This window comes from Cornus florida, unplaced genomic scaffold, assembly GCF_030987335.1.
Source record: "Cornus florida cultivar Cherokee Brave unplaced genomic scaffold, ASM3098733v1 CherokeeBrave_3.0.0_Hap2_Chr05, whole genome shotgun sequence".
Taxonomy (NCBI): Eukaryota; Viridiplantae; Streptophyta; class Magnoliopsida; order Cornales; family Cornaceae; genus Cornus; species Cornus florida.
Genome location: NW_026775575.1, coordinates 41,996,478 through 42,019,656, shown reverse-complemented (window position 1 = coordinate 42,019,656; position 23,179 = coordinate 41,996,478). Strand labels below are relative to the sequence as shown.

The following is a 23,179-nucleotide window of genomic DNA, read 5'->3' as shown; positions in this document are numbered from 1 at the left end:
TCCTCCTCCACACTCCACAAACAGCCGTCCACTCAGATTTCTCTGATATGATTACTCCAACAATGAGAATTGGCTAATCAATGAAAGAACTGCATATTCTGATCCTATTTTACATGGACTCTTCCAAACTAGGTGAAGTACCCCTGTCTGAGACATTATTTGGACAGGGCATGGGATATATGTCTGACACTTTTGGTTGGATACGCAGCTAAAAAATATATATCTAATAATTTCATTTTATTATATTAGTAATTCAAATAGTGAAATGTCTATTCTAGTCACTATATTACACAAAAACATTACTTTACTCCAAAGAATAAAAAAATCTATTAAATAAAATGAATATTTAACCGTGTTACTTATCCAAAAAAAAAATTGAATTTTTAACAGTGTCCATGTGTCCTTTTGTTTGGATTTTGACACGTCCGACATGTGGTTACATACGTGTACCAAACACCCATACCCGAGTCCATAGTTAGGATCTGAATAGTAAGGAAAGGCAGTATTCTTTCTTCTACATAGTGGATTTCCCGCCTTTGAATTGGGTCCCCTGGTATTTCACATTTTGGGTTTTCCAATTTTGAAATTTGACATCTTTGTGACCAATATTACTTAGTTTCTGTAAATATGTTGTGATTGTTCTTGCTAATAACTTGAAACAAATAACTGAGCATTGAGCAAAGGTGACATCTTCATCGGCCTCTACGTCGATGTCATTGTTTTTTTTTTTTTTTTGGAAAAAAACGACCATGAATTTACAACATAGTGTAGACACATCATAGTTTTATTAAATGGATTATATTATTTAATTTTATAGCATATTTGACGAAATTCATGAGCTTGGGGTTGACTACTATTGAAGAATTTATATATTTAAGTTACACCCTCTCTAACAGCTTAAGCTTTTAGAGTAGATGGTAGTTAACTTAGTATCAGAGCCAACGGTCTCGAGTTCAAACCTCACCGTCACCCTAATTAAAAATTTGAAAAACACGTGTTGGACCAAAAGAAGGCCACATGTGAGGGGGCGTGTTAAAGGATTTACATATTTAAATTACCCCCTCTCTAACAGCTTAAGCTTTTAGAGTAGATGGTAGTTAACAACTACTAATATAATTTTTGCCTAATGCATGATTCTAATTTTTTCAGATAAAATAATACGGAGATGTTTCAAATCTACATGATTTTTGGTTGTTATTGTTGCACCCTAAGAAGCATGAACATGGTACACAGATAAACCAACACATCAAATTCTAAAAAAGTAGGATGCGAACACGGCGTAGACACTGTTAATATAAATATAAATTTTCATTTTTATATCTATTGTGTATCAAAATTATAAAACTTTAATTAATTTATGATTTATAATACGATATACTAAAGTTACATAATTGATAGCAATGAGCAACCATCAGCTACCTATTAACCGCAATACCAGCCAGTCTCAGAAAGATCACAAGCTGCCTTTCTCCGCATCAAGGATCTTCCTAAAAACTGACAAGGTGACCATCCTTCAACCTGAAGCAAACATGCTTGGAGAATTCATCCCAACCCTTCTGCATGCCCTTCCACAAGCCAACTCCCACCGAGACGAGCAACAGAGAGCACCAACCACCTCTAGACTCGCCATGTTTATGGCAAATGACCCTCCTCCATAGCTTGTGTCTCTCCACCCCAAACCTCAACAACCACTTGCCCAACAAAGATTTGTTGAACAAGTCCAATCTCCTCACTCCCAAGCCTCCCACCTGAATAGGTTTACAAATCTGATCCTACCCCACAAGGTGGTATTTGAACTCATCACCCAGGTCACCCCATAAGAATTCTTCTGCAAAATCTTTATCCTTCTCACTACAGAAGCCGAGATTGGAAAGATCAACATAAAATAAGTAATGAGTCTCGAAAGGGTGCTCTTTGGCAGAGTCAGACACCCCACTTTCGATAAGTACTGCTTCTTCCAGCAAGCCAGTCGCCTCTAAAACCGCTACACGACTGGATCCAAGAAGCTCTCCTCGCCCAAACACCCAACGGCAAGCCCAAATATACCAAAGGAAAGGTCCCCACACAGCAACCCATAATTCTGGCCAAATAATCAACCTCCACCGCTCCCACCGAAACAATCTCTCTTCCCAAGGTTGATCTTCAGCCTTGATACCGACTGAAAGCACACCAGGATCTCTCTCAGGTACCTCAATAGACTGACATCAGCATCACAAAACACAATGGTGTCAGCCACAAAAAGCATATGAGAGATCTCCATCTGGCTAGATGGTTCCCTCCCCACCGTAACTCACCCGCTCACCTCATCAGCCTACTGAAAGCCTCCATCACAATGATGAAAAGGAAGGGAGATAAGAGATCCCCATGCCTCAACCCTCTCAAGCTACCGAAGAAAACAGCAGAAACCCCATTAACCAACACTTAGAAACATACCCTCTCATGACATAGATCAAGAAGTCCCAGTTCACGTGGTCAAAAGATTTCTCTATGTCAAGCTTACACACCACCCCCGGCTCTCCACCACTGAATCTAGCATCTACACACTAGCTAGCAGCCAAGACAGAATCCAGAATCCGGCAACCAATCACAGAAGCATATTAGGACTCTGAAATCAACCTGTCAAGCACTTCCTTCAACCTTGCTGCTAGGATTTTGGCTATAAGCATGTACATAATACACACCAAGCTAATAGCACCATTTTTATTATACATGGATCTTAATGCCTTACTTTGGTTAGGCTCGCACCTTACATTGTGCATTGTGCTTAGGCTCCAAGAGACCATGGCACCTTAATGCACCTTGAGCCTTTAATAACTATGGTTATATTAATCTTAAACACAGCAAAATAAATAAATTGCAATAGAACACATATTATTAAGAACACTTAAATCTATTTCTTGTTAAATCATCTTAGAATATTATAACATGCAATTTATGCCAAATTCAGTAATATATGAGAATAAATCAGGAAAACATTTTCTTCTTCTTACTGTTTATTTTCAAAAGGAATTATTAATACAAATTGATGCATCTAAATTATCACATCAACAGTTTTTCTACATTCATCATCCTTGAAAATTTAAAGGGGAAGTTTAAGCTTATCAAAACTAGAAGTCAAGAAATCATACAAAGCAATGTGACATGGACTGGATTACGTGTATGAAGTATGAATATGTGTCTAAGCTTTGGATTTATCAAATTTCCAAACCCAAGTAGACAAGAGACAACTAAATATTCATATCATCTAACATTCTTTTATTTCTAAAGAGTATATGAATGTTTTTGCATAGCATAGAGTATTCAACTTAGGCACTTCACTCATTTTGAAGAATGTAAAAAAAGGAACTTAATAAGAGTGTTTTGTGTACAATTATACAATAAACTCGTTTACTTGACATGGTTGTTTGGTGGATCAAGAAACCTTGAATGTGATAATGAAACATTGTACAAGAAAAGTATTTGATCAACGCTGTAAAATATTTCAACAGAGAACAAGATTGACTCATAGCTCACCTGGGAAAATGCCGGTGCATAATCACGAGAGAATCTCAGTTTCTTTAAAAGAGGTATCACATCTGAACTCTGTGGATAAGTAACCTGTGGGGCCTTCACCCTGTTCAAGGGTATAAACGTAACTCGCCCACCTTTCAAAGCATTAAGATGTCTAATTATTTGGGTAGATATTTCATCCGTTTCCACCACCACGTGAAATAAGCTGTACAAAGAGAACAATAGTCATAGAATACTATCAGAAACAGTAAACACAAAATGAACAAAGAACAAAGTTCACCAGCTAAGCCAGCTGGTCTGTTGTAGGCAAGACCCTCCCAGCACTCCGCATAGGTGGAACATACACAAGATTATGTTCTTTTTTTGTAAAGACAGTAGAAGGCACTGTACTTACCTGTTTCCAGCAGTAACTTCAACTGCAGTGAAGAATTTTTCATCACAGTCGAGCAACTCAAAAATTGGACCAAACACTCCAGGAATCTCATATTCTCGGCATATCCTCCTAACAGAATTTAGTCCTCTCCTAATATCCTGAAAAAATTTCAAGAGAATAAAAGGAAACCAGAATAATCAACATAAAAGATGCAATAATCTTAGAAAATCAAATGAACAAGATTAAAAAATCAACCACTAATTAGCTTTTTAAGATAAAATGAAAACAAAAATACTATTATTGAAGTATTAAAAATAAGTAGTTTTATCTACATCCAACAATACATAAAGATTATTATCACGTCCTAAAAAAAAAAAGGGGGCATTATTTGGATTTACATTTGAAGAGAGAAAAATTGGACAAAGTTTGGGACAAGGATAAATCCATGATTTGACAGTCCATCTATTTTCTTTCATTGGGTTTTTTTTTTTTATTTGGTTTTTAGCAAATTATAAGCTGTAACTTATGATCACAAAGAACAAATATATTCCAGAATCTACAACTCTAATTTCAAGGAATGCTGCTAGATTTTTTATTTTTTTTTGGTTGGGTGGGGTTTAAGTCCTATTAGATTTTTCTTTTTACGTTCTCGTAGGACTACATTGCCTTATTTTGCGAATTGTAAAGGTAATTTGCAATTAGGGAACAGTGAACATCAAGTTTATGATGGCTTTTACAATCTGTGACAATGGTGGATTGGAAGCAAATTTTCAGAACAGCGAATGATGGCCATATTAAAAACACCCTCAATCAGGGGCAAGAATGGAGAGCTTCCTTGTTGGAAAGGATAGGGTTGAGGTTGAGTTTCAGAATCATCGGGATCCAACAAGAGTTGGTATCAGAAATACCAAACAAGAAAATAATAATAAATAAATCAGCAATTAAAGGTCAAGAAGTTAAGAAAGGAAAAATGAATGTGTTGATGTTGTGGGAGGGGAAGGGGGGACAGAAGTCGATTGTAGGGAAGTGTGGAATAAGGATGAAGTCGGGGCTGTAGGCAACCTTCTTGGAGTAACTTTTGATGGTGATCCTGTTCAGGCTGAAGGAATGATATTGATATGAACCAGCATGTTGTTTTTTTTTTTTTTTTTTGGGGGGGGGGGGGAGAGAAGGACTCCATCTAGGAAAGGGGAGAGGGAGGTAAGGAGTTTAAAGGACTCCATCTAGGAAAGGGGAGAGGGAGGTAAGGAGTTTACTATCTGTTGACCATAGGGTTAATCTAAGGACAATCAAAATGTTTTGATGATTACAAACCATTGATGGTGTTTAAGCACGAATGTCTACATTGAGTGTTATAGATGATTTACATTCAAAGAAGATCCTCAATGAAGATCACAAAGATCATTCCAAGTAGTCCTACTCAAGATCACATCTATGGAAAACAAATGATACAAAGGAAGAAAACTAGACTACCTCAAAGCCTACACGATCATGGACAAAGTATGAAGAAAGGGGTAGATAGGTTGGTGAGTGTTTAGGATTTATTGTCAAAGAATTTATGAATCCATTTGAAGCTCATCTATATAGGACCATGCATATCATTCATCATTCATATGCTTCTATATCTATTAGCAATAAACTATGCACTTCATTCATATATTGACATATGAAGTCTTTGCTAAAGAATGAGTTAGTTCAAGTTTGCATAAGCTTTGAAAGAACTCATCACTTGTGCTAAAAATGTTAAGACCATGCACATCAATCACATGATTCATATTGGTCAACGATTAAGGTATAAGAAGCCTTCATTACCATAAGTTAGTAACGGACATTAGGACCCCATAATGCGCATCATGAAAAACTGTGTTTTTGGCTAAGAATGAAAAGTGGCTAAATGTGAAAAATAGATTTTTGAAATAATGACTATTTCAAAATAATTTTTCCTGATAATAACTCCTTATACTTCAAATAGCCTAAACTGATTTTATCAGAATTTATGACCAAGTTTACATTGGTCTACATAAGGATTCATTTTACCAAAAGTATCAGAAATCCAAATTTGTACTAAAACTGAATTTTTACATTTTTAGTTGGATTTCAATTTTCTTATATTTTTTATTGAATCCAAATGGGAGGTACTTCCTTATTTACATTATAAACCTAAAGTAAATGGACGTATAAACATTTACTTAAATATTTTCAATGAAAATAAGGTATGCTAAAAGTCTGGCAGATAGCCTAAACTAAAAACAGAACTGTCATGACAGATTTTTTATCTATCAGCTGACTGGTGAAAATACCCAGAATGTGGCAATCGTTGCAGATGTTGTCATACCTCACCTCTCTGCAGATGTCATTACATACCTCACCTCTACCAACTATATTGACCTTCTCTCACTATAAATATAGGCTGAACTTTGAGAAATAAAGCCACGCCATTTGAGAGACATCATATTGCATTAGAGAGCTTTTGTTCTCAAATCTTCTCTTCATCTCTCTTATTCACTCATATACAAACCTTGAGAGATTTAACTAGGGATTCAAAGGGCTTTTGCTCTAATTTGAATCTTCATAGAGCTTTTTGCTCTATTCTATACTTGAGAGATCTTATTGAGTTCATTAGAACTTTTGTTCTTCACTTATATCATCTTCTCTTATTCATTTGATTCAGAGTTTGAGCTTCACTTATATTCATCAATACTCTAGTTGTGAGCAAAAAATTGTACTTCTATCTTTGAGAGATTTCTTATACTTCTTGTATTTTTACAATCTATTGTAAGGGGTTGGTTTGACCCACCGGGTTGGTGTGACCCAAAGGATGACTAAGGGAAGGTTGTTTTGTTAGCAAGGTGAAGCAAGGAGTTGCTTCATGTAAAGGTTTGCTCTCCACCCGTAAAGAGGTGCACTAGTGGATTGGGAAGTCTCAAGAAGGGTCTTGAGCCGAGGAGTAGGAGTTTCCAAACCTCGCTAAAATCGCCGTGTGAATGTTTGCAAATCTCTCTTCCCTTATCTCCTTTACATTTATGCTATTAATTGCTTATGTCTATATATTGATAATTGCATAATTGTTAGAAGGATTTTAGTAAAATTTGCAAAACTGAAAATTGGCCATTGTTTGTCATAGACTCGCCCACCCCCCTCCTTCTCTCTCTCTCTCTAGAGTCAATACTTGGATAACAATATCGTATGTCAACTATGAAGGGAATAGTGGGGGTTCAAGGGAGAGGGTTAGAGGAATGAGGATGGGGAAGGAGAACATTGGTGTGCTCGTGAAGTTACGCATTATTTCATGGAATGACCATGGTCTCAATGACCCGGAGAAAAGGAAGGTGGTGAAATTGGCGGTTCGTAAGTGGGGTGTTCATGTGGTGTGTTTGCAGGAAACAAAATTTAGGTCGATTTTAAATAAGGTGGTTCGAAGTCTTTTTTTTTTTTTGGTTGGGGGGGTTGTGGATTGGGTGGCGCTTGATGCTATGGAGTCCTTAGGGGCATTTTGGTGATGTGGGATAAAAGATTGGTGTCAAAGCTTGATGTGTGGATTGGAAGATTCTCAGTGTCTTGTATGGTTTCTTTGGAGGAGGATGGATTTCGTTGGATCTTTTCAGGTGTTTATGGTCCTAATGAAGATGAGGTGCGGTTGTTGTGGGAGGAGCTTCGGGCGATCCGAAGGAGACGACCTCTTCCGTGGTGCATTGGAGGGGACTTTAACGTTATTAGATCCCCGACTCAGAGGTCGATAGGGGGGAGGTGGACTTTGGCTATGGAACAGTTTTCGGACTTTATTGACGATTCTTAGTTGATTGACTTACCATTAGATGGAGCAATGTTCACTTAGTCCAGTGACACAGTTTCTCCTATGCTTTCTCGGTTGGATAGATTCCTTGTGTCCGGTGATTGGGAAGAGAAGTTTCCATATTTGGTGTAGGCAATGTTGGCTAGACCACTTCGGATCATATTCCTTTGGTTCTTGATTGTGGGGGTCTCCAGAAAGAAGCTCTCCTTTTAGATTTGAGAATATGTTGCTTCGAGCAGAGGGTTTTATGGAGAGGGTTCGTTCTTGGTGGGACAGTTATGACATGATTGGCACCCCAAGCTTCATCCTTCCAGGTAAATTGCGTCAATTGAAGGAAGACATTAAAAGGTGGAATAAGGAAGAGTTTGGGACCTTGGAATGGAGAAAGAATCGAGCGTTTACAGAGATTGCTAATATTGATTGTATAGAGGGGGTGAGTGATACTGGGGAGGCTTTGAGAAAAAGGAGGGCGGTTTGTCAAACAGAGATTGCTGAGATTGCAGTGCTTGAGGAGATTTCGTGGAGACAGAAATCTTGAGCTCTATGGTTAAAGGAGGCAGACTGTAACACGAGGTTCTTTCATAGACTTGCTAATGCCCGTAGAAGGGGAAATCATATCAGGAGGATTTGGGTGGGTGGAGTGTTGTTATGCAAGGATGAGGAAGTGTGTAGTGAAATTGCATCTTTTTATCAGAAGTTGTTCACTGAGACTTCTAGTTGGAGACCTTCGCTTGGGGGGGCTTCATTTTGACTCGATTTCTGTTGATGAGAATGTTGGGCTTGAAAGGCCTTTTACCGAAGAGGAAGTGCTTATGGTGCTAAAGAGCTGCAATGGGGTTCTGATGGTTTTTCCATGAGATTCCTATTGGAGAGTTGGGAGGTGCTTAAGGGAGAGGTGATGGGTACATTTCATGCCTTTCACTCTCAGGGTCGCTTTGAGAGGAGTTTGAAAACCACATTCATTGCCCTTATTCCTAAGAAGGGGGGAGCGTCGGATGTTAGGGACTTTAGACCTATTAGTTTGTTGGGGTGCATTTACAAATTTATAGCTAAAGTTCTTGCTTTAAGATTGAGGGAGGTGCTCGATGGGGTTATATCGGATTCTCAAAACTCTTTTGTTGGAGGTTGCCAAATTCTTGATTCAGTTCTTATTGCTAGAGAATGAGTGGACTCTAGGTTGTGTAGTGGGGTTTCGGGGGTGCTATGCAAGCTGGACATTTAAAAGGCCTATGATCGTGTTTCTTGGAGCTTTCTTCTTTATCTATTGGAAAGGATGGGTTTCGGTGAGAGATAGAGAAGTTGGATTGTGTTTTGCATCGCATTTTTTTTGCAATTCAAGGGGTTTCAGGCAGGGAGATCCGCTCTCTTCTTTTTAGTTCCTTATTGTGATGGAGGCAATTAACAAAATGCTGAGGAGGGCGGTGGATGTGGGTTTCAGGCAGGGAAAGACGCTCTTTGTCAATTGGAGATTTCTCATTTGATGGTTGCTGATGATACTTTGGTTTTTTGTGCTGCGGATGTTTCTCAAATGAGATATTTGAGATGAGTTTTGATATGATTTCAAATTGTTTCTGGATTGAAGATTACCGTGGGAAAAAGTGTTTTGGTTCCAATTGGGGAGGTTCATGATATTTCCGTTCTTGCTAATACCTTAGGCTATTGCATTGGCTCTTTCCCTGTCTCTTACTTGGGGCTTCCTCTCAAGACACCGTTGAGGAGAATGGGTTTTTGGGGTCCAATGGTGTAGAGGTTAGAGAGAAGGTTGGCAGGCTGAAAGAAACAATATCTGTCGAAAGGTGGAAGAGTGACCTTGATGAAAAGCACTTTGTCGAGCCTTCCTATTTAATTCATCTCTCTCTTTCAGATTCCTTCTGTTTCTGAGAGGATAGAGAGATTATAGCAGAACTTTCTTTTGGGGGAAGGGAATTGGGAGCAAGTGTGTCGTCCATTTAGGAATGGTGGGTTGGGTATCAGAAAACTGATGCCCTTTAATAAGGCCCTTCTGGGGAAAAGTGGTTATGGAGGTTTGGTAGAGAGAGGCATAGACTGTGGAGTAGGGTGATTGTGAGTAGATTCGGGGAGGACAGAGGTGGCTGGTGTTCGCTGGAGGTGAGATGTCCTGGTGGAGTTGGGGTGTGGAAATTTATCAGAATGGGATTGGATGAATTTTCTAATCATATCAGGTTCCAAGTCAAAAATGGTAGTAGAATTCGTTTTTGGGAGGATGTTTGGTGTGGGGAACGATTCTTGCTCTCTCCTATCCCAGATTCTTTAGGATTGCCACGGACAGACATGCCTTGGTGAGTGACTGCTATCGTCTTGATAGTGGTAGATCCATAGTTGTCAAAGGCGCCCCCGAGGCGCAAGGCGCATACAAGCGTGGTAATTGCGCCTGTAGTAAAGCCAGGAGAAGCCCTTTGATGAGGCGTGCACCTTTAATGTACAGGCGAGGATCTCGAGGCGCAAGGCAGGCGCGCCTGATTAAAGTTTCTTTTTAAATGTCTTTTAACTTGCAGGTTATAAAAGGAAAAAGGTTTATATACCTTATAAGAGTTAATACAGGCTGTAGAAGTCAACTTTTGACCAACTTGACCCAAAACAAAAAGGAAAATAAATAAAAACAAAAAGGAAAGTGAATTAGAAAGAGAAAGAGAGTGAATGAAAAGAGAAAGAAGACTAGGGCTCGCTCTCATAATCTCATCTGCTCGAATTGAAGGTATCGGGTAAGCTCTCTTCATCTTCTCTCTTCTTTTCTTCTCTCTTCTTTTCTCTATCTTCTTCTTCTTCATCGACTGAATTGCTGAAATCTTTTTTTCTTAAGTTGCGCAGTTGCGCTTCATTTTTTTGGTTTGTTTCTCTTATCTTCTTCTCCTTTTTTCTGAAATCTATGGTTATTTTGTTTTTTTTTCTTATTACTATTCTTTTTCTTTTTTGGAAAATCTTTTTTTTTTTTTTTTTTGGTTGCGGTTCTTTCTGGCTGCTCTCAGTCTTCGACTGAACTCCCTTTTTTTTTTTTTAAATCTGTTTCTCTGCACCTCTTATTTTTCTGAAATCCGTTGGTGTTACTCTTCTTCTTCTTCAGCTGGAAGTCTGGAATTGGAAGCTCTGTTTTTCTTTTTTAACAAATCTGTTTCTCTGAAGTCTGAACTTCTTTTTTTTCCAAAAATCTGTTTCTACTCCTTCCTTTTCTGAAATCTGTGTCTTTTTTTTTTTTTTTTTGGCTCCTACTCTTCTCCTTCTCAGTTTTCACAGTCGAGTCCAGAAGAGAGAAGAAGAAATCTCTGTTCTGATTATTTTGTTTTTCCGAAATCACAGCACTATTAGCATGTTTTTTTTTTCTTCTGAAATCTCTGTACTTGCCTTTTTCCCTGTAGGCTGTAGTTGAAGGTTAGGCCTTCTGTGCATGACCAATTGCAAAAAACATAAACCCACACACACATTTTAAGTGATGATCAAGATTGTGATATGTTTATTGATGATGATGATGATGTTTAGATCCTTTGGCGTTGTCTTCTTAGGAGTTTAGGAAGTAGTGAACATTTCTATGTTTGTTTTGGTTTTATTTAATTAGTTGACTTTTGCATTTTTATATTAGTATGTTTGTTACTATTTAACGTAGTTCCCTTTTGCATTTTTATGTTAGTATGTTGATAATTAAACTCAAGTTTTTGGTTTACATGATTTTGCATCTTTATGTTTACTATTGCCTCTTTATTAGATGTCACTTTTAATTTTTTCTCAACTTGCGTCTCACTTCACTCGGGCACGCGCCTCGCCTTGCGCCTCAGGCTCCAGGGGACCTTGGCGCTTTGGTGCGCCTTGAGCCTTTAACAACTAAGGGATCCTGGGATGTTCGTCTTTTGAGGCATTTTCAAGATTGGGAAATTGAGGAAGTAGTTGGTTTTCTGGAGCTGCTGCATCATCAAGAGATTGTTAGTGGAGTCCCTAATTATATGGTATGGGTCCCCTCTTCTAGGGATCATTTTGAGGTTCGCTCATTCTTTAAATGTCTTACGATTTCTCGAGGAGATGCATTCCTGTGGAAGACTATTTGGCATTCTAAGGCCCCCCACAAGGTGGCTTTCTTTGTTTGGACATCTGTGTTGGGAAAGATTTTGGCCCAGGATAACCTTAAGAGGAGGAGAAAAGTTGTGGTCAACTGTTGTTGTATGTGCAAGAATTGCCCAGTGGCTCGGGATTGTTGGGCTTTGATGTTTGGTTTGTTTAGAGTTCAGTGGGTTATGCCAAGATCTGCTAGAGGCTTCAATGCTTCATTGAGGCCTGGAGAGGCTATTTAGTGGGGGCTCATGTTCGTGATTTCTGGAGGATCACGCCTTTCTGCATCTGGTGGTGTTTATGGCTTGAACGAAATAGGAGATACTTTGAAGGGAAGGAGACTTCTATTGGTGATGTGCTGAAATTCTCCATTATTAGCTCCATTTTTTGTTGGGTTCTTGGGAGATATTGTAAATCCTTTGATGAGATAGTGGACTTTATTGACTCTTTGAGAGATTAGAAGCCCTATTTGGTCTTGTGTAGCTTTTGAGGGATGCATTTCCCTTTTGAACGCTTCTTTATATACAATCTTACTTATCAAAAAAAAAAAAAAAAAAGTGAGGAAAACAACCATCAGACAAATATAACGAGGTGCAAAACGTTTCTACATAGCAGCATGTAGGATTTCAAATATTAAAATTTTAATACAATCCAAAATTCAAGAATAGTCCAGAGAAATCTAGTAAGGAATCATTAAGTCAACACCATAACTAGGCGCTTCCCTTTTGAGCGCCTTTTATGAATTATTACTTCTCAAAAAAGAATTCAACACCATAACTAGGAATAAATCACTGTAATTGGCAAAAGTGTCCTTCCTGGGCTTCTCATCGTTATTATCAGACCCACTCTCATTCTCTATTTCTTTCAATGGAAACATCACATTTACTTGGTGTGTGTTTCGTCATTTTTGCTCTTCCTCGGCATGTTTTGCCATGTTAACGTGATTATTTACCTCTTTTGTGGCCAATCACTAGGAGGTTAATTTTGAAATGAACTTGCCAAAAAGCATTGGCAATGGAGAACTTGGAAATGTTCATTTGGTACTAGTTGTTGAGTGCTTTGAGAGAAAGCTTGTTGGCTTGAAGAAAAAATAGCTATCGAAAGAGGGGCCTATAACTCTCACCAAGAGTAACCTTCCAATTTTTCTGACTAACTTTATGTCCCTTTTTCAGATGTATATGGTTGTTGGCAGGAGGCTGAAGCTGCAGAGGAACTTCTTGTGGGGTGGTATGGGGGATGAGTTCAAATACCAGATGGTGAATTGTGGGGAGGAGTGTGCTTCCATACAAATGGGGGGTTGGGTATTAGGATGTTGGATTTGTTCAAGAAGGTTTGTTGGGCAAATGGCTATGGAGATTTGGGAGAGAGAGATCTGGATTGTGGAGGAGAGTTATATTATGCAGCCTGGGGAAGGAGTTGGTGGGTGGATTTCTAGGGAGGTGAAGTCTCCTACTGGGGTTTGGAAGCCTATCCGGAAGGGTAGTGATGAGTTTTCCAAACGAATTCTGAGGGTTATGCTCCGTTCGGTAGGAAGGAAAAAAAATTGAATGGATGGGAGAGAAGAAAGGATGACTGAGACATCCCTAGGAAAGAGATTTAGTGTTTCCCTCTATGTGTTCGGTTGGATGGAAAAGAATGGAAAAAACTGACAATTTAATTTGATCTATAGGATCAAAGGAAAGATAAATTTTTAAGTTGTTATCATTAAACCCAGCCCTTACTTTATTTATGGGATTTATTAAATATTTATGAAGCGTGATGTAGTAATTTAAAACTTCTATAATAGGCTCACTTGTCTTCTCTCCTCTCTTCCGCCCATATTTGGGCAGATGAAAATTTGTGAAGGAGGAAGGATGACTCATCCTTCCTATTATCCTTTCTTTCCTTGTATCATCTCTACCGAATGAAGGAAATTTGTTCCTTCCTTCCTATTTTCCTTCCACCCCTCTTCTTTCCTTCCTACCGATCACAGCATTAGTGAAGCAAACATAAATAAACACAAGTCTTCTTACTACAGTAAGGAAGACTAGGAAATACTCCAATCGCCATTGGAGCCTAGATTTCTAAAGGGAAATCTGGGAAAAGCCTGAAGAACTGTTTAAAATCTGATATAAACTCAAACTATATTGATTATGCATTGGATGTCTCCTGAATCTACAGTAGACATGATCAACTCTTACAAAGGGTGTACACTGGATAGTCGAGCCCGAGACACTTGGAGGGCCACTCCCCTTTGATTATGGTGAGGCTTGTGGCGCGAGAGAAATAGAAGACCCTTCAAAGGAGAGGAGACTCCTATTTGGTCTCTCATATAGGTCATTCTAAGTTCTTTATTCTTTTAGGTAAATGGCAAAATTGTATATGTGGAGAATTTTGTAAATTTCGTGGATAGTGTGATGTTATAGTTGACCGTTGCTCGCTTTTTATGTTTTTTCTTGGGAGTGCTCCCCTCTTGAGCACCTTTAATGCAATCTTACTTATCAAAAAACTGCACATCCTCTCTTGCCAATAATGGCAAGTCCTCCCCTTTTTGTTAGGACAGTAAAAAATATGATTTTCTCTAAAGATACTTTCTAGTTGTAAACTTTATGCTTACAAACAACTTCAATTTTCCCTTGGCTACTTCCTTAGAGTGGTGGACCATTTTTTTTTTTCCTCATGTTGCACAAAAATAATTTTTAGTATCATGAAGCACCTATCATTGATGTTACATTACGTATATTGGAAGAATCCCTAGCTCAGCAAGGCATCAGTGCAGTTCACCTACTGATGACATGTCAATCAGCAACGCAATCTATGAGGTTCCCCTACACCTCGAAAATGATGTATTGCATTTAGAAGATTCAACAAGAAATTAAATACTTACACCAGGAGTTGCATGATCTAGGCTCTTCTCTGCCTTCACAACTTCTGCTTTTAGCCGATCGATTTCACCAGAAAGCTCACTTTCTTTCCCCCACAAGGACCTAAGAACATAAACATGTGCAACTATATTAAACAAATACATACTCTTATTTAAGTTTAATAAAATTTGAAACAAAAATCATACTTCCTCTCATTCTGCAACTCGTCTCTCTGTGACTTGTACTGATTGAACCCTTCACGATACCGTGGCATAAGGGATTCCAATGCAGCTATTTCAGCCTTGCGATGCTCAATGTGGGCATCCTTATCTTTCAGCTCATTGTTAAGCTGATGGATTTCATTCTTCAGTTTTCCCTCCTGAAACAAATAAACATAAAGAAACAACTATTATGTAGGAGTTACGTGCATAAACAATAGACTATTTTCATGACCTCTCCTTTCATAAAATAATAACAGTAAGGATTATAACAGTACAAGTTCTTTGATAATTTAATAAGGTCAAGGATTGGCATAAATTTGGTCGGTGTGAAATTTTGCATTAGATTCTCAAACTAGAAAACAACATATGCATAAAGTGAGTGCAGCGGAAATGCGAATGTTGAGATATATTTGCAGTAAGACTAGAAATGATAGAATTAGAGACGACCACATTTGGGACATGTGCAAAGAAGACCTTTAAATGCACAGTTAGGAAGACTGACATATTCCACATTGAGAGTAATACTCCCTCAGTCCCAATTTAATTAACCATCTTTCCTTTTTGGGTTGTCCCAAAATACTTGCCCTAGTTAAAAAGTCCAAGTAAGATAAATGCATCTTTTCATAAATACCCTTGAAGTTTTAAAATTTTCCAACTTGATTATACATATTCAAACTTGAAAGGATAACTTGGTAATTTAAAAAGGTGACAAGGCATTAATTGCATGTCCCCTTACAAAGTTCTACTCCCCAAAAGGGACAACTAATATGGGACGAAGGGGGTACTAGGGGAAAAGGAACACAAAAGTTAACATGGATAGAGCTAGTACAGAAGGATATGATAGCATATGGTTTGACTGAAGCTATGACAATAGACAGAGTGGAACGGAAACATAGGATTTATGTAGCCCACACCAAGTACTTGGGAATAAGGCATGTTGTTGTTGTTGTTGTTATTCTCAAACTAGGGAAATAAATAAGATTCTCAGTTCTAGGAGAAATCTTCATTTCCTAATATATTAATCCAAAGTTTTCTTGGTTGGACCATCTAATTAGCACATTTAGAAGCTTAAATGAAAATTTTTAAAAGCATGAATTGTATGAGGAGAGAATTATTAAGTAATTTGAGGAGTTATTAATTAAGAAGGGTAAAATGATAAAAACACAATGAAAAGATGGGGGAGAGAGTGGTTAGCCCACTCTTGAACGTAGGCTACTTTTACGATTTTTGGATTGGGCATGGATTTTAGGACTGGACTTCAGATTTGGACTTCAGATTCTCTCTTAGATTTAGATAAAGCTTCGATAATATAGGAAACAAAGACAGAAAGTTCAACAAAATAGGAGATTTCCATGGAGAGTCCAATTCTAACTGGATAATAGAGAGAGAGAAAACTGTCTGAATAGGATAAAAGGAAATAGAGTCTTAACTGGTTATGAAAAACTAGGATTGAAGTTTTAAATAAAGAAACAAGGAATACAAATTGAAGTAGGAAAGATGTCCAAGATAAAGCAAGCAAATGAGACAAGATTATGGAGTGGCCGGCCACAATACACAAACTGAGAGCAATTTTCCACCACACGAGTGCGCGCGCACACACACACAGATAAGAGAAGAAAAGGAGTTTTCCTTTCTTTTTGTTCTAGAACTTGATATGAGGTAGGTGGTCTAACCACTGTGTGCATATGCTTAAGCATGTTATTCATAAGCTATCAATGATAAAGGATGCTTATATTGTGTTTATGACAAATAAATATCATTCGTCCATGAAAAGTATGATTCTCGTTAAAAAGCTTGTCAAATTTGTATGTTTTATATTTTTAGCATGTTTGGAGTTTTATTTTTAGCATGTTTGGCGTTTTTTGGGTAATGCCTAAGCACTCCTCTCAATTGATTAACACTTGGAAAAGGTGTCCTGTCAAAGAACAAGCTCAGGATTATTGGAAGATTGTTCCACATTGTGTGTGGTGGTGCTTGTGGCGTGAGAGGAATAACAGATCCTTTGAAGGAAAAGAATCGTCTTTAGCTACTTCAAAAATTCATATTCTTCGTTCTCTGTTCTCTTATGTAAGAGGAAGCGCATGCTCCTCGATTGATGATTTCTTTGATCTCTTGGATTCCATTGATCCTTAGACCTTTTTTTTTTCTTGTATTAGGGACACGTTCCCCTTTTAAACGTTTTTCTAATATATTTTTACTTCTCAAAAATAAAAATTTGTATTTTTTTTTTTCCTAGTTAGGACTCACACACACTGCCTCCACTGAGGTTCGAACCCCTGACCTCCCTTTGGGAACTAGGAGCATTGTACCGCTAGACCACAGGCCTGTTGGTAAAAAAAAAATTTGTATGTTTTATATTGATATAAGATGGAAAACGTGATCTATTGTTAGTTTAAAATCATAAACATCATTCTTTTAAATTTCATATAGAAATACACTAAAGAGCATAATATTTTTGTACGTTATATATTGATTTATGATAAAGGTGTGATCATCATGTTTATCATGTTCGAATCCATAAACGAATAAATCATTAGAGGAACAATCATTACAAGTGATTGATTCTCAGACTGAAAAGAACAAATTTTGCAAGGTTAAAGAATCATAAATGTGAGAAAAGAACATATTCTATATTGACTAGAAACACATTATGAAAAGAAACCATTTTTGCAAAGGTTATAATCTCATATGGAAAACTTGATTTTGAAAGAGAGAAATAACTCAGATCAAGTATGGTATATGCATATGAGATTAAAAATATGGAAAAGTGTGAAATTGAGACTTTTAAGAAACAAATGGAACATGCTATGAATATGAAAAAAGGTTTTTTAAAAAATTTGTTTATGCGTGCAAGTCAGATGATGATGGATGCCAAATGAATGGGCAAGTGCCTGTTTTGTGTAGAATGCACAATAACCACACTGATGAGATATGCCTCCCGTGAAGGGATGCTTCTCGAGTTTGTCTAGATGACATGTGGTAAGGTTATATTAAAAGACGAGTGAGCATCTTATTACAAAAGCAAGAAAATCCACAGAGTCCCCCGCAGATTTATAATTCCGCCCATTTACCCAAAAGAATATAGAACTCAAATGATGTACTTGAGAGATCAAATAAGAGTCTCCTCTCCATCAAAGGATCTCCTATTATTCTCATGCCAGAAACCCCACCATAAACAAAAGGGCATCTAGCACAACTATTCACTATACACCCTCTCAAAGCCTCGACCATGTCCACCGTGGATTTGGGAGACACCCAACGCATACCAAGCACAACCAAGAACACAGACCAAACATCCCTTGCCACTGGGAAATGAAGAAGAAGATGATTCAACGATTACTCCGCCTTCTTGCACAAGCAACACCAGTTCACCACCATTTGTCGCCTCCTAAAATTGTCGAAGGTGGCAATCCTCCCGAGGGCACCGAAGCAAGCAAAAAAAGCCACCTTCAGAGGGGCTTTCCATCTCCAGAAGGCTTTCCAAGGAAAGGTGGGACCCGAAATCCCCAAAAGGCTCTAGTAGAAAGATCGAAATTCAAAAATCCATCTCGAGGAACCCATCCAAACCATATCATCCATCCCCTTCCCCTCCAGCACCAACTCTACTACCTCCTCAAGCTCCCACTTCTGGAACTCTCTCCGAAATCGCATGTCTCAAGTCATCGTCCTATTATCAAGCAGATAACACTCAACAACCAACGCATATTTGTCCGTTGCAATCTTGAAAAGCCAAGGAAACCTGCAAGCCATAACAACGTCCTCGCACCAAAGGTCCGCCCAAAATCTGACATGTCTCCCACTCTTGATCCTGAAACGAATGCGTTTGAAAAACTCATCCATCCCAACCACTCTGGATATGCTTCCAAACCCGCATGCCCAAGGGAGAACTCACCTACCTAGACAACCACCCTCCCAACTCCAACGAACAATGACCCTCCACCACAATCTAGACCTCTTCCCCGACCCCCCAGAAAAACATCTCCAAAGCCATTTGCCCAACAAAGCTAGGTTGAACAAATCCTACCTCTTAATCCCAAACCCCCTTGTTTGAATAGGGATACACAGTTTCCCTCAATTCACCAAGTAGTAGTTGAACTCACCACCCATACCACCACAAAAACTTCTCTGAATCTTCTCTAGCCTCCGGACAACTAACATAGGCATTGGAAAAAGGGACATAAAATAAGTTGGAAGATTCGAAGGGTACTCTTCATAAGAGATAAAACGCCCCCCTTTTGAGAGATATTGCCTCTTCCATCCAAAGAAAGCTTCCAAGAGCCATTATTAACACAACCAAATTCCAGCAAATCTAAAAATTAGCGAAGTGACCCCAACTCTTTGACACTAACAAAACATAAATAAAATTATAGCAGCAGCAAGTTAATCCTAAAATAAACTTCAAAAAACAACTGACGCATCCCAAAACTCATGAATTGCCTCATTTCTTTTTTATACATCCATCTAATAAAAAGGTTATGGAATCTAAATAGAAATCTACATAAACATTACCTGCTCTTCATTTGAATCTAGAACTCTTTTATATTCGGCAATTTCCTTTTTTAGCCATTTGTCACGAGCAGCTTTATTAGCAAACTGAGTGGCACGACCTTGTTTCTGATAAAGAATACTAAGCTGCTTCTCACGATCCATTATTCTATGCATCACAGAACACAGATGTTAACAAATAAATTATTAGCACCCAAGGAGAAGCTTGTATGAGGGAGGGAGATTTTAGAAATTGAATACCACTGTGATAGAATTCTATTGAAGAGAGAAGGAGTATGAGATAGACTACAGAAAGAAAATAAACAGGAATATTCTTTTACTACCATTACAACTGACTTTGTATACTTTTGGATGGTAGAAATTATAATGCACTGAATAAATTATCCAAACACATCTTGTAAATTTGAGTGGGCAGGAGATTAACTGCTGGAGCTGAGGTGCATCCAGGGAAGCCCTCAAAAGAAACATTAAGATACAAATCAGCTCAAGAAACCATTCTACAAATCATTGGGATTCGCTCACTGAATTTCTTTTTTTCAGTTTTGGAACCAAATTCATAAGAATTTTAGAAGACACTAAAGGAAGATAGTACTATATAGGCAATCTGCAAAGTCGGAGGGGGAAAAGAAAGAAAAAAAACAGAAGACCTACTAGCACGTTAAGCAACCTGTGATACATTATACAAGTGCATGTGGAGAAAGATTCATACACTAGCAAAATTTTATAGACATACCCTCTTGTTATCTCCTCCTCTTCTCTAACTTGATTGTTGTACAAAGGTCTAATTTTATTTAGCTCTTCAGTGGAGTTCTGAATTTCTTTCTGTAGGCTCTCAAGCTGCTTCACTGTGTCCACCTAAAGGATGAAAGTGTGAAAGTAACACATGGAACTGTCCTTTCAGCACCCATATGGATTCCTTAGAAAGGGTTTAATATAGTGGCATTTATTAAAACAGTACCTTGGCTCTGTTATTTCCAGAAATCTTCTCTTGAAGGTCTTTGTCATCAAGCTCAAGTTGTGTGCGCTTCTTAATAGCTTCTGTTTTCCGCTTCTCTATTGCTTCTTTCTCTTTGTTTAAACTTTGAACTTCTCTTGTCACATCCTTAAATGTCTTGTCTAACTCCTTGGACTTTTCATGGGCATCCAAGACACTGTTATACATCTTAGTTGACGTTTCAGAAACTTTGTTTCGCGCATCTTCTACCTGGAAAATGAACAATATTTACATATAGACATTAATCCATTAACATAATATATAATGAATAAAAAGGTTAGTGATTTAGAGTCTCAACACATGCATGCATAACATAGTATCTTTAGAACAAGTCCTTAGAAAAACACATGACAAAGCAGATCGGAAGAAACTAGTTTTTGATTGCAAAGGATACACTGAACTAAACAGATCCTTTTGCCCAACCATTTAAGGTCAACTACATGACTGTAATTCACCATTACTTCCTTCTTCAGCAATTATAATTTGCAATTCAGCTATTTCTAAGGTGGTAGTGAACACATACTAGCATATTTTATTGCATCAGCAATTATTCCATTTAATTTAGAAGACGTTGTACAACTACTTGGCCTAAGCAACAATAGAAGTCATACTTTGAGAATGTATTGCTTGGCCAACCACATATTTCCGATCAATTTCATGCTCAAGATTGAGGGTGAGCCTCGGCACACCAGTAAGGTTGCTCCATTGTGACATGGAAGTCACGAGTTCGAAACACGGAAACAGCCTCTCCGCATGCGGAGGTTAGGCTGTGTATATCTGACCCATCCCAAATCCGCAATAGCGGGAGTCTCGTGCACTGGGTTTGGGAAAAAAAAAAAAAAAATCATGCTCTAGATCATAAATATATAGAAACAGTTGATTGATCCCCGTGTTAAGGAGGACTTGAACCTTCACAATTTGATAACAAGTAAGACATGCTGACGTAACACTTGAGGTAGGATCCAGTTTGGGACAGGGCGCTCCTACAAGAAAACCAAATTTGACATTGGAAACCTTTGCATGCCAGCCAAAACCTAAACTGGGGAGAGTGGCTTGGGAGGCTGAGCAAAATTACACACCACCGCAGAACCCAGACAGATGAGGAGAAGACATAGAAGGTACCCTTGAATTCTTGTAATATACCACAGTTTTATCCCCTCTACCATCTTGCCAATATTAATTATCACCATCATACTGTCTCTGCACCTTGCCATCGCAATCAATGACAAGAAATAAGCATAAGCTATAAGAAAGAAAACAAATCTCCAAAAACTTCATTTTCTAGCAGAAAAAGCCCCATGTCAAGGGGAAACAAATGCAGTGCTGACATTGAGAATCAGATCAGCTCAAACTCGAAGTGACTAACGGAAGGACCCCTTCCCCACCCCCCACCCCCTATCTTCCTCATTATTTTGAGAAATTCCTGCCAGCATTACTGTATTAGTAATAAGACTCCTCTATCCAATATAAGTCTAACCCCACGCAAAAGTTTTAATAATTATTGAGTTCTTATGGATTATGGCCTTTTTTAGAAAGTAAGTTTTCATTACAGACCTTCATAATCGCTATTTTTATTTTAATAAAGAAGAATAAAGTGGCTTTTCGTAGTAGGCTAATCAAAAGAAACCTCAAAAATGGAAGGGAGGGAAGTAATTTAATTGAACAATCACCCACCAAAAGGAACAAATCTCATTGACTCAATTATTTTTATATAATTTTGATTATTATCCATCAAGATCGTATCAGTATACCACTGAACCCTTCCTAATGGGAGAACCAAAGGTAATACCTTATTATGAACCAAAAGAGCATCCCTGATAACTCTGCATCTATCAGTTTTGAAAACTCACATTTGTTTCATAGTATGTCGTGTCACTTGAATTAGTCTATAATATGGTCTAAGACCTTAGAAGACATGCCTATAAGTACGAGAAGTCTATACTATCCATCACTATCAGAGTAGCTTCGGCATTAAGCTTGATTGAGCAATGCATCAAATTTTGGATCTAGAAGTCCATTTGATGCTAAAAACTCAGCTCTTAAGAATCTTATTCCAATCTCCAATGGCAGAATACTCAAAAAATAATTGTGTACTCTTTTTTTAAAAAAAAAAAAGATTGACGTAGAAAGCGTTCTTAATCGTGGACGCGGTCTTGGTAAAGGATGAAGGGTGTAACGGGAATTATGAAATGGTACCGAATACCACTCATAAAAAAATTTCTCACCTTACACACCATGGCCTAATCAAGCTGTTATGGAACTTTTATGTTTTTACTCCAAAATCAAATATTTATGGATTTGTAATTATATTAAAGGATTTTGATGAATTTTTAAAGGTGATTTGTCATGAGTGACCCCTCTACATGGTATTTAGGTTGTCAACAGTAAATACGTATTTTCTTGTTCACTTTATTTATGCCGCCACATGTAGTTAAATAGGGAGTAAATCAATTGACCAAATACAACACATTGAAAGAAAAATATAGCATACACATCGATGTCCTATAATGGAAGTTGAAACTTGAAAACAAGGAATACCTATCAAATAACACTTTTCATGTTAGATTTAGGTGTTGGAGGGGGTGGGGGTGGGGTGTGAATTACTCATTAACTTGAAAGCTTGGAGCAATTAGGGATGTAGGCCAAGATATTATTTCTTTGAGGTTTCATTCATGGATTTAGGGTTTAGGATGAGCATAGAGGTGAGGGGCTGTTGGAGAGAGGAGGAGGGAAAATGGGCAGGATTGAACCTGCAAGCTTAAAAGGGACAATTTGGCCATTACAACCCTGACTCAGCCTAGTCACCCAAGTCCCTTGTGATTCTCATTCTCGATGATATACCGGGGCCAAACTGTATCAACTCTGGCCAAGACCATTACAACT

General features: G+C 38.0%; 1 protein-coding gene across 2 annotated transcripts in view; it reads right to left on the bottom strand.

Annotated features, from left to right (window-relative positions):
* Positions 1-23,179, bottom strand: part of LOC132306363 (structural maintenance of chromosomes protein 3) — a 46,553-nt gene that overhangs the window by 14,093 nt on the left and 9,281 nt on the right. For both annotated transcript variants that reach the window (XM_059803728.1, XM_059803729.1), the window contains exons 11-17: positions 20,261-20,506; positions 20,036-20,157; positions 19,306-19,450; positions 14,782-14,954; positions 14,599-14,698; positions 3,905-4,041; positions 3,514-3,715 (exon numbers count right to left, since the gene is read on the bottom strand). In XM_059803728.1, the coding sequence (XP_059659711.1) occupies positions 3,514-3,715; positions 3,905-4,041; positions 14,599-14,698; positions 14,782-14,954; positions 19,306-19,450; positions 20,036-20,157; positions 20,261-20,506 (1,125 nt within the window). The remainder of the gene's footprint in view (positions 1-3,513; positions 3,716-3,904; positions 4,042-14,598; positions 14,699-14,781; positions 14,955-19,305; positions 19,451-20,035; positions 20,158-20,260; positions 20,507-23,179) is intronic.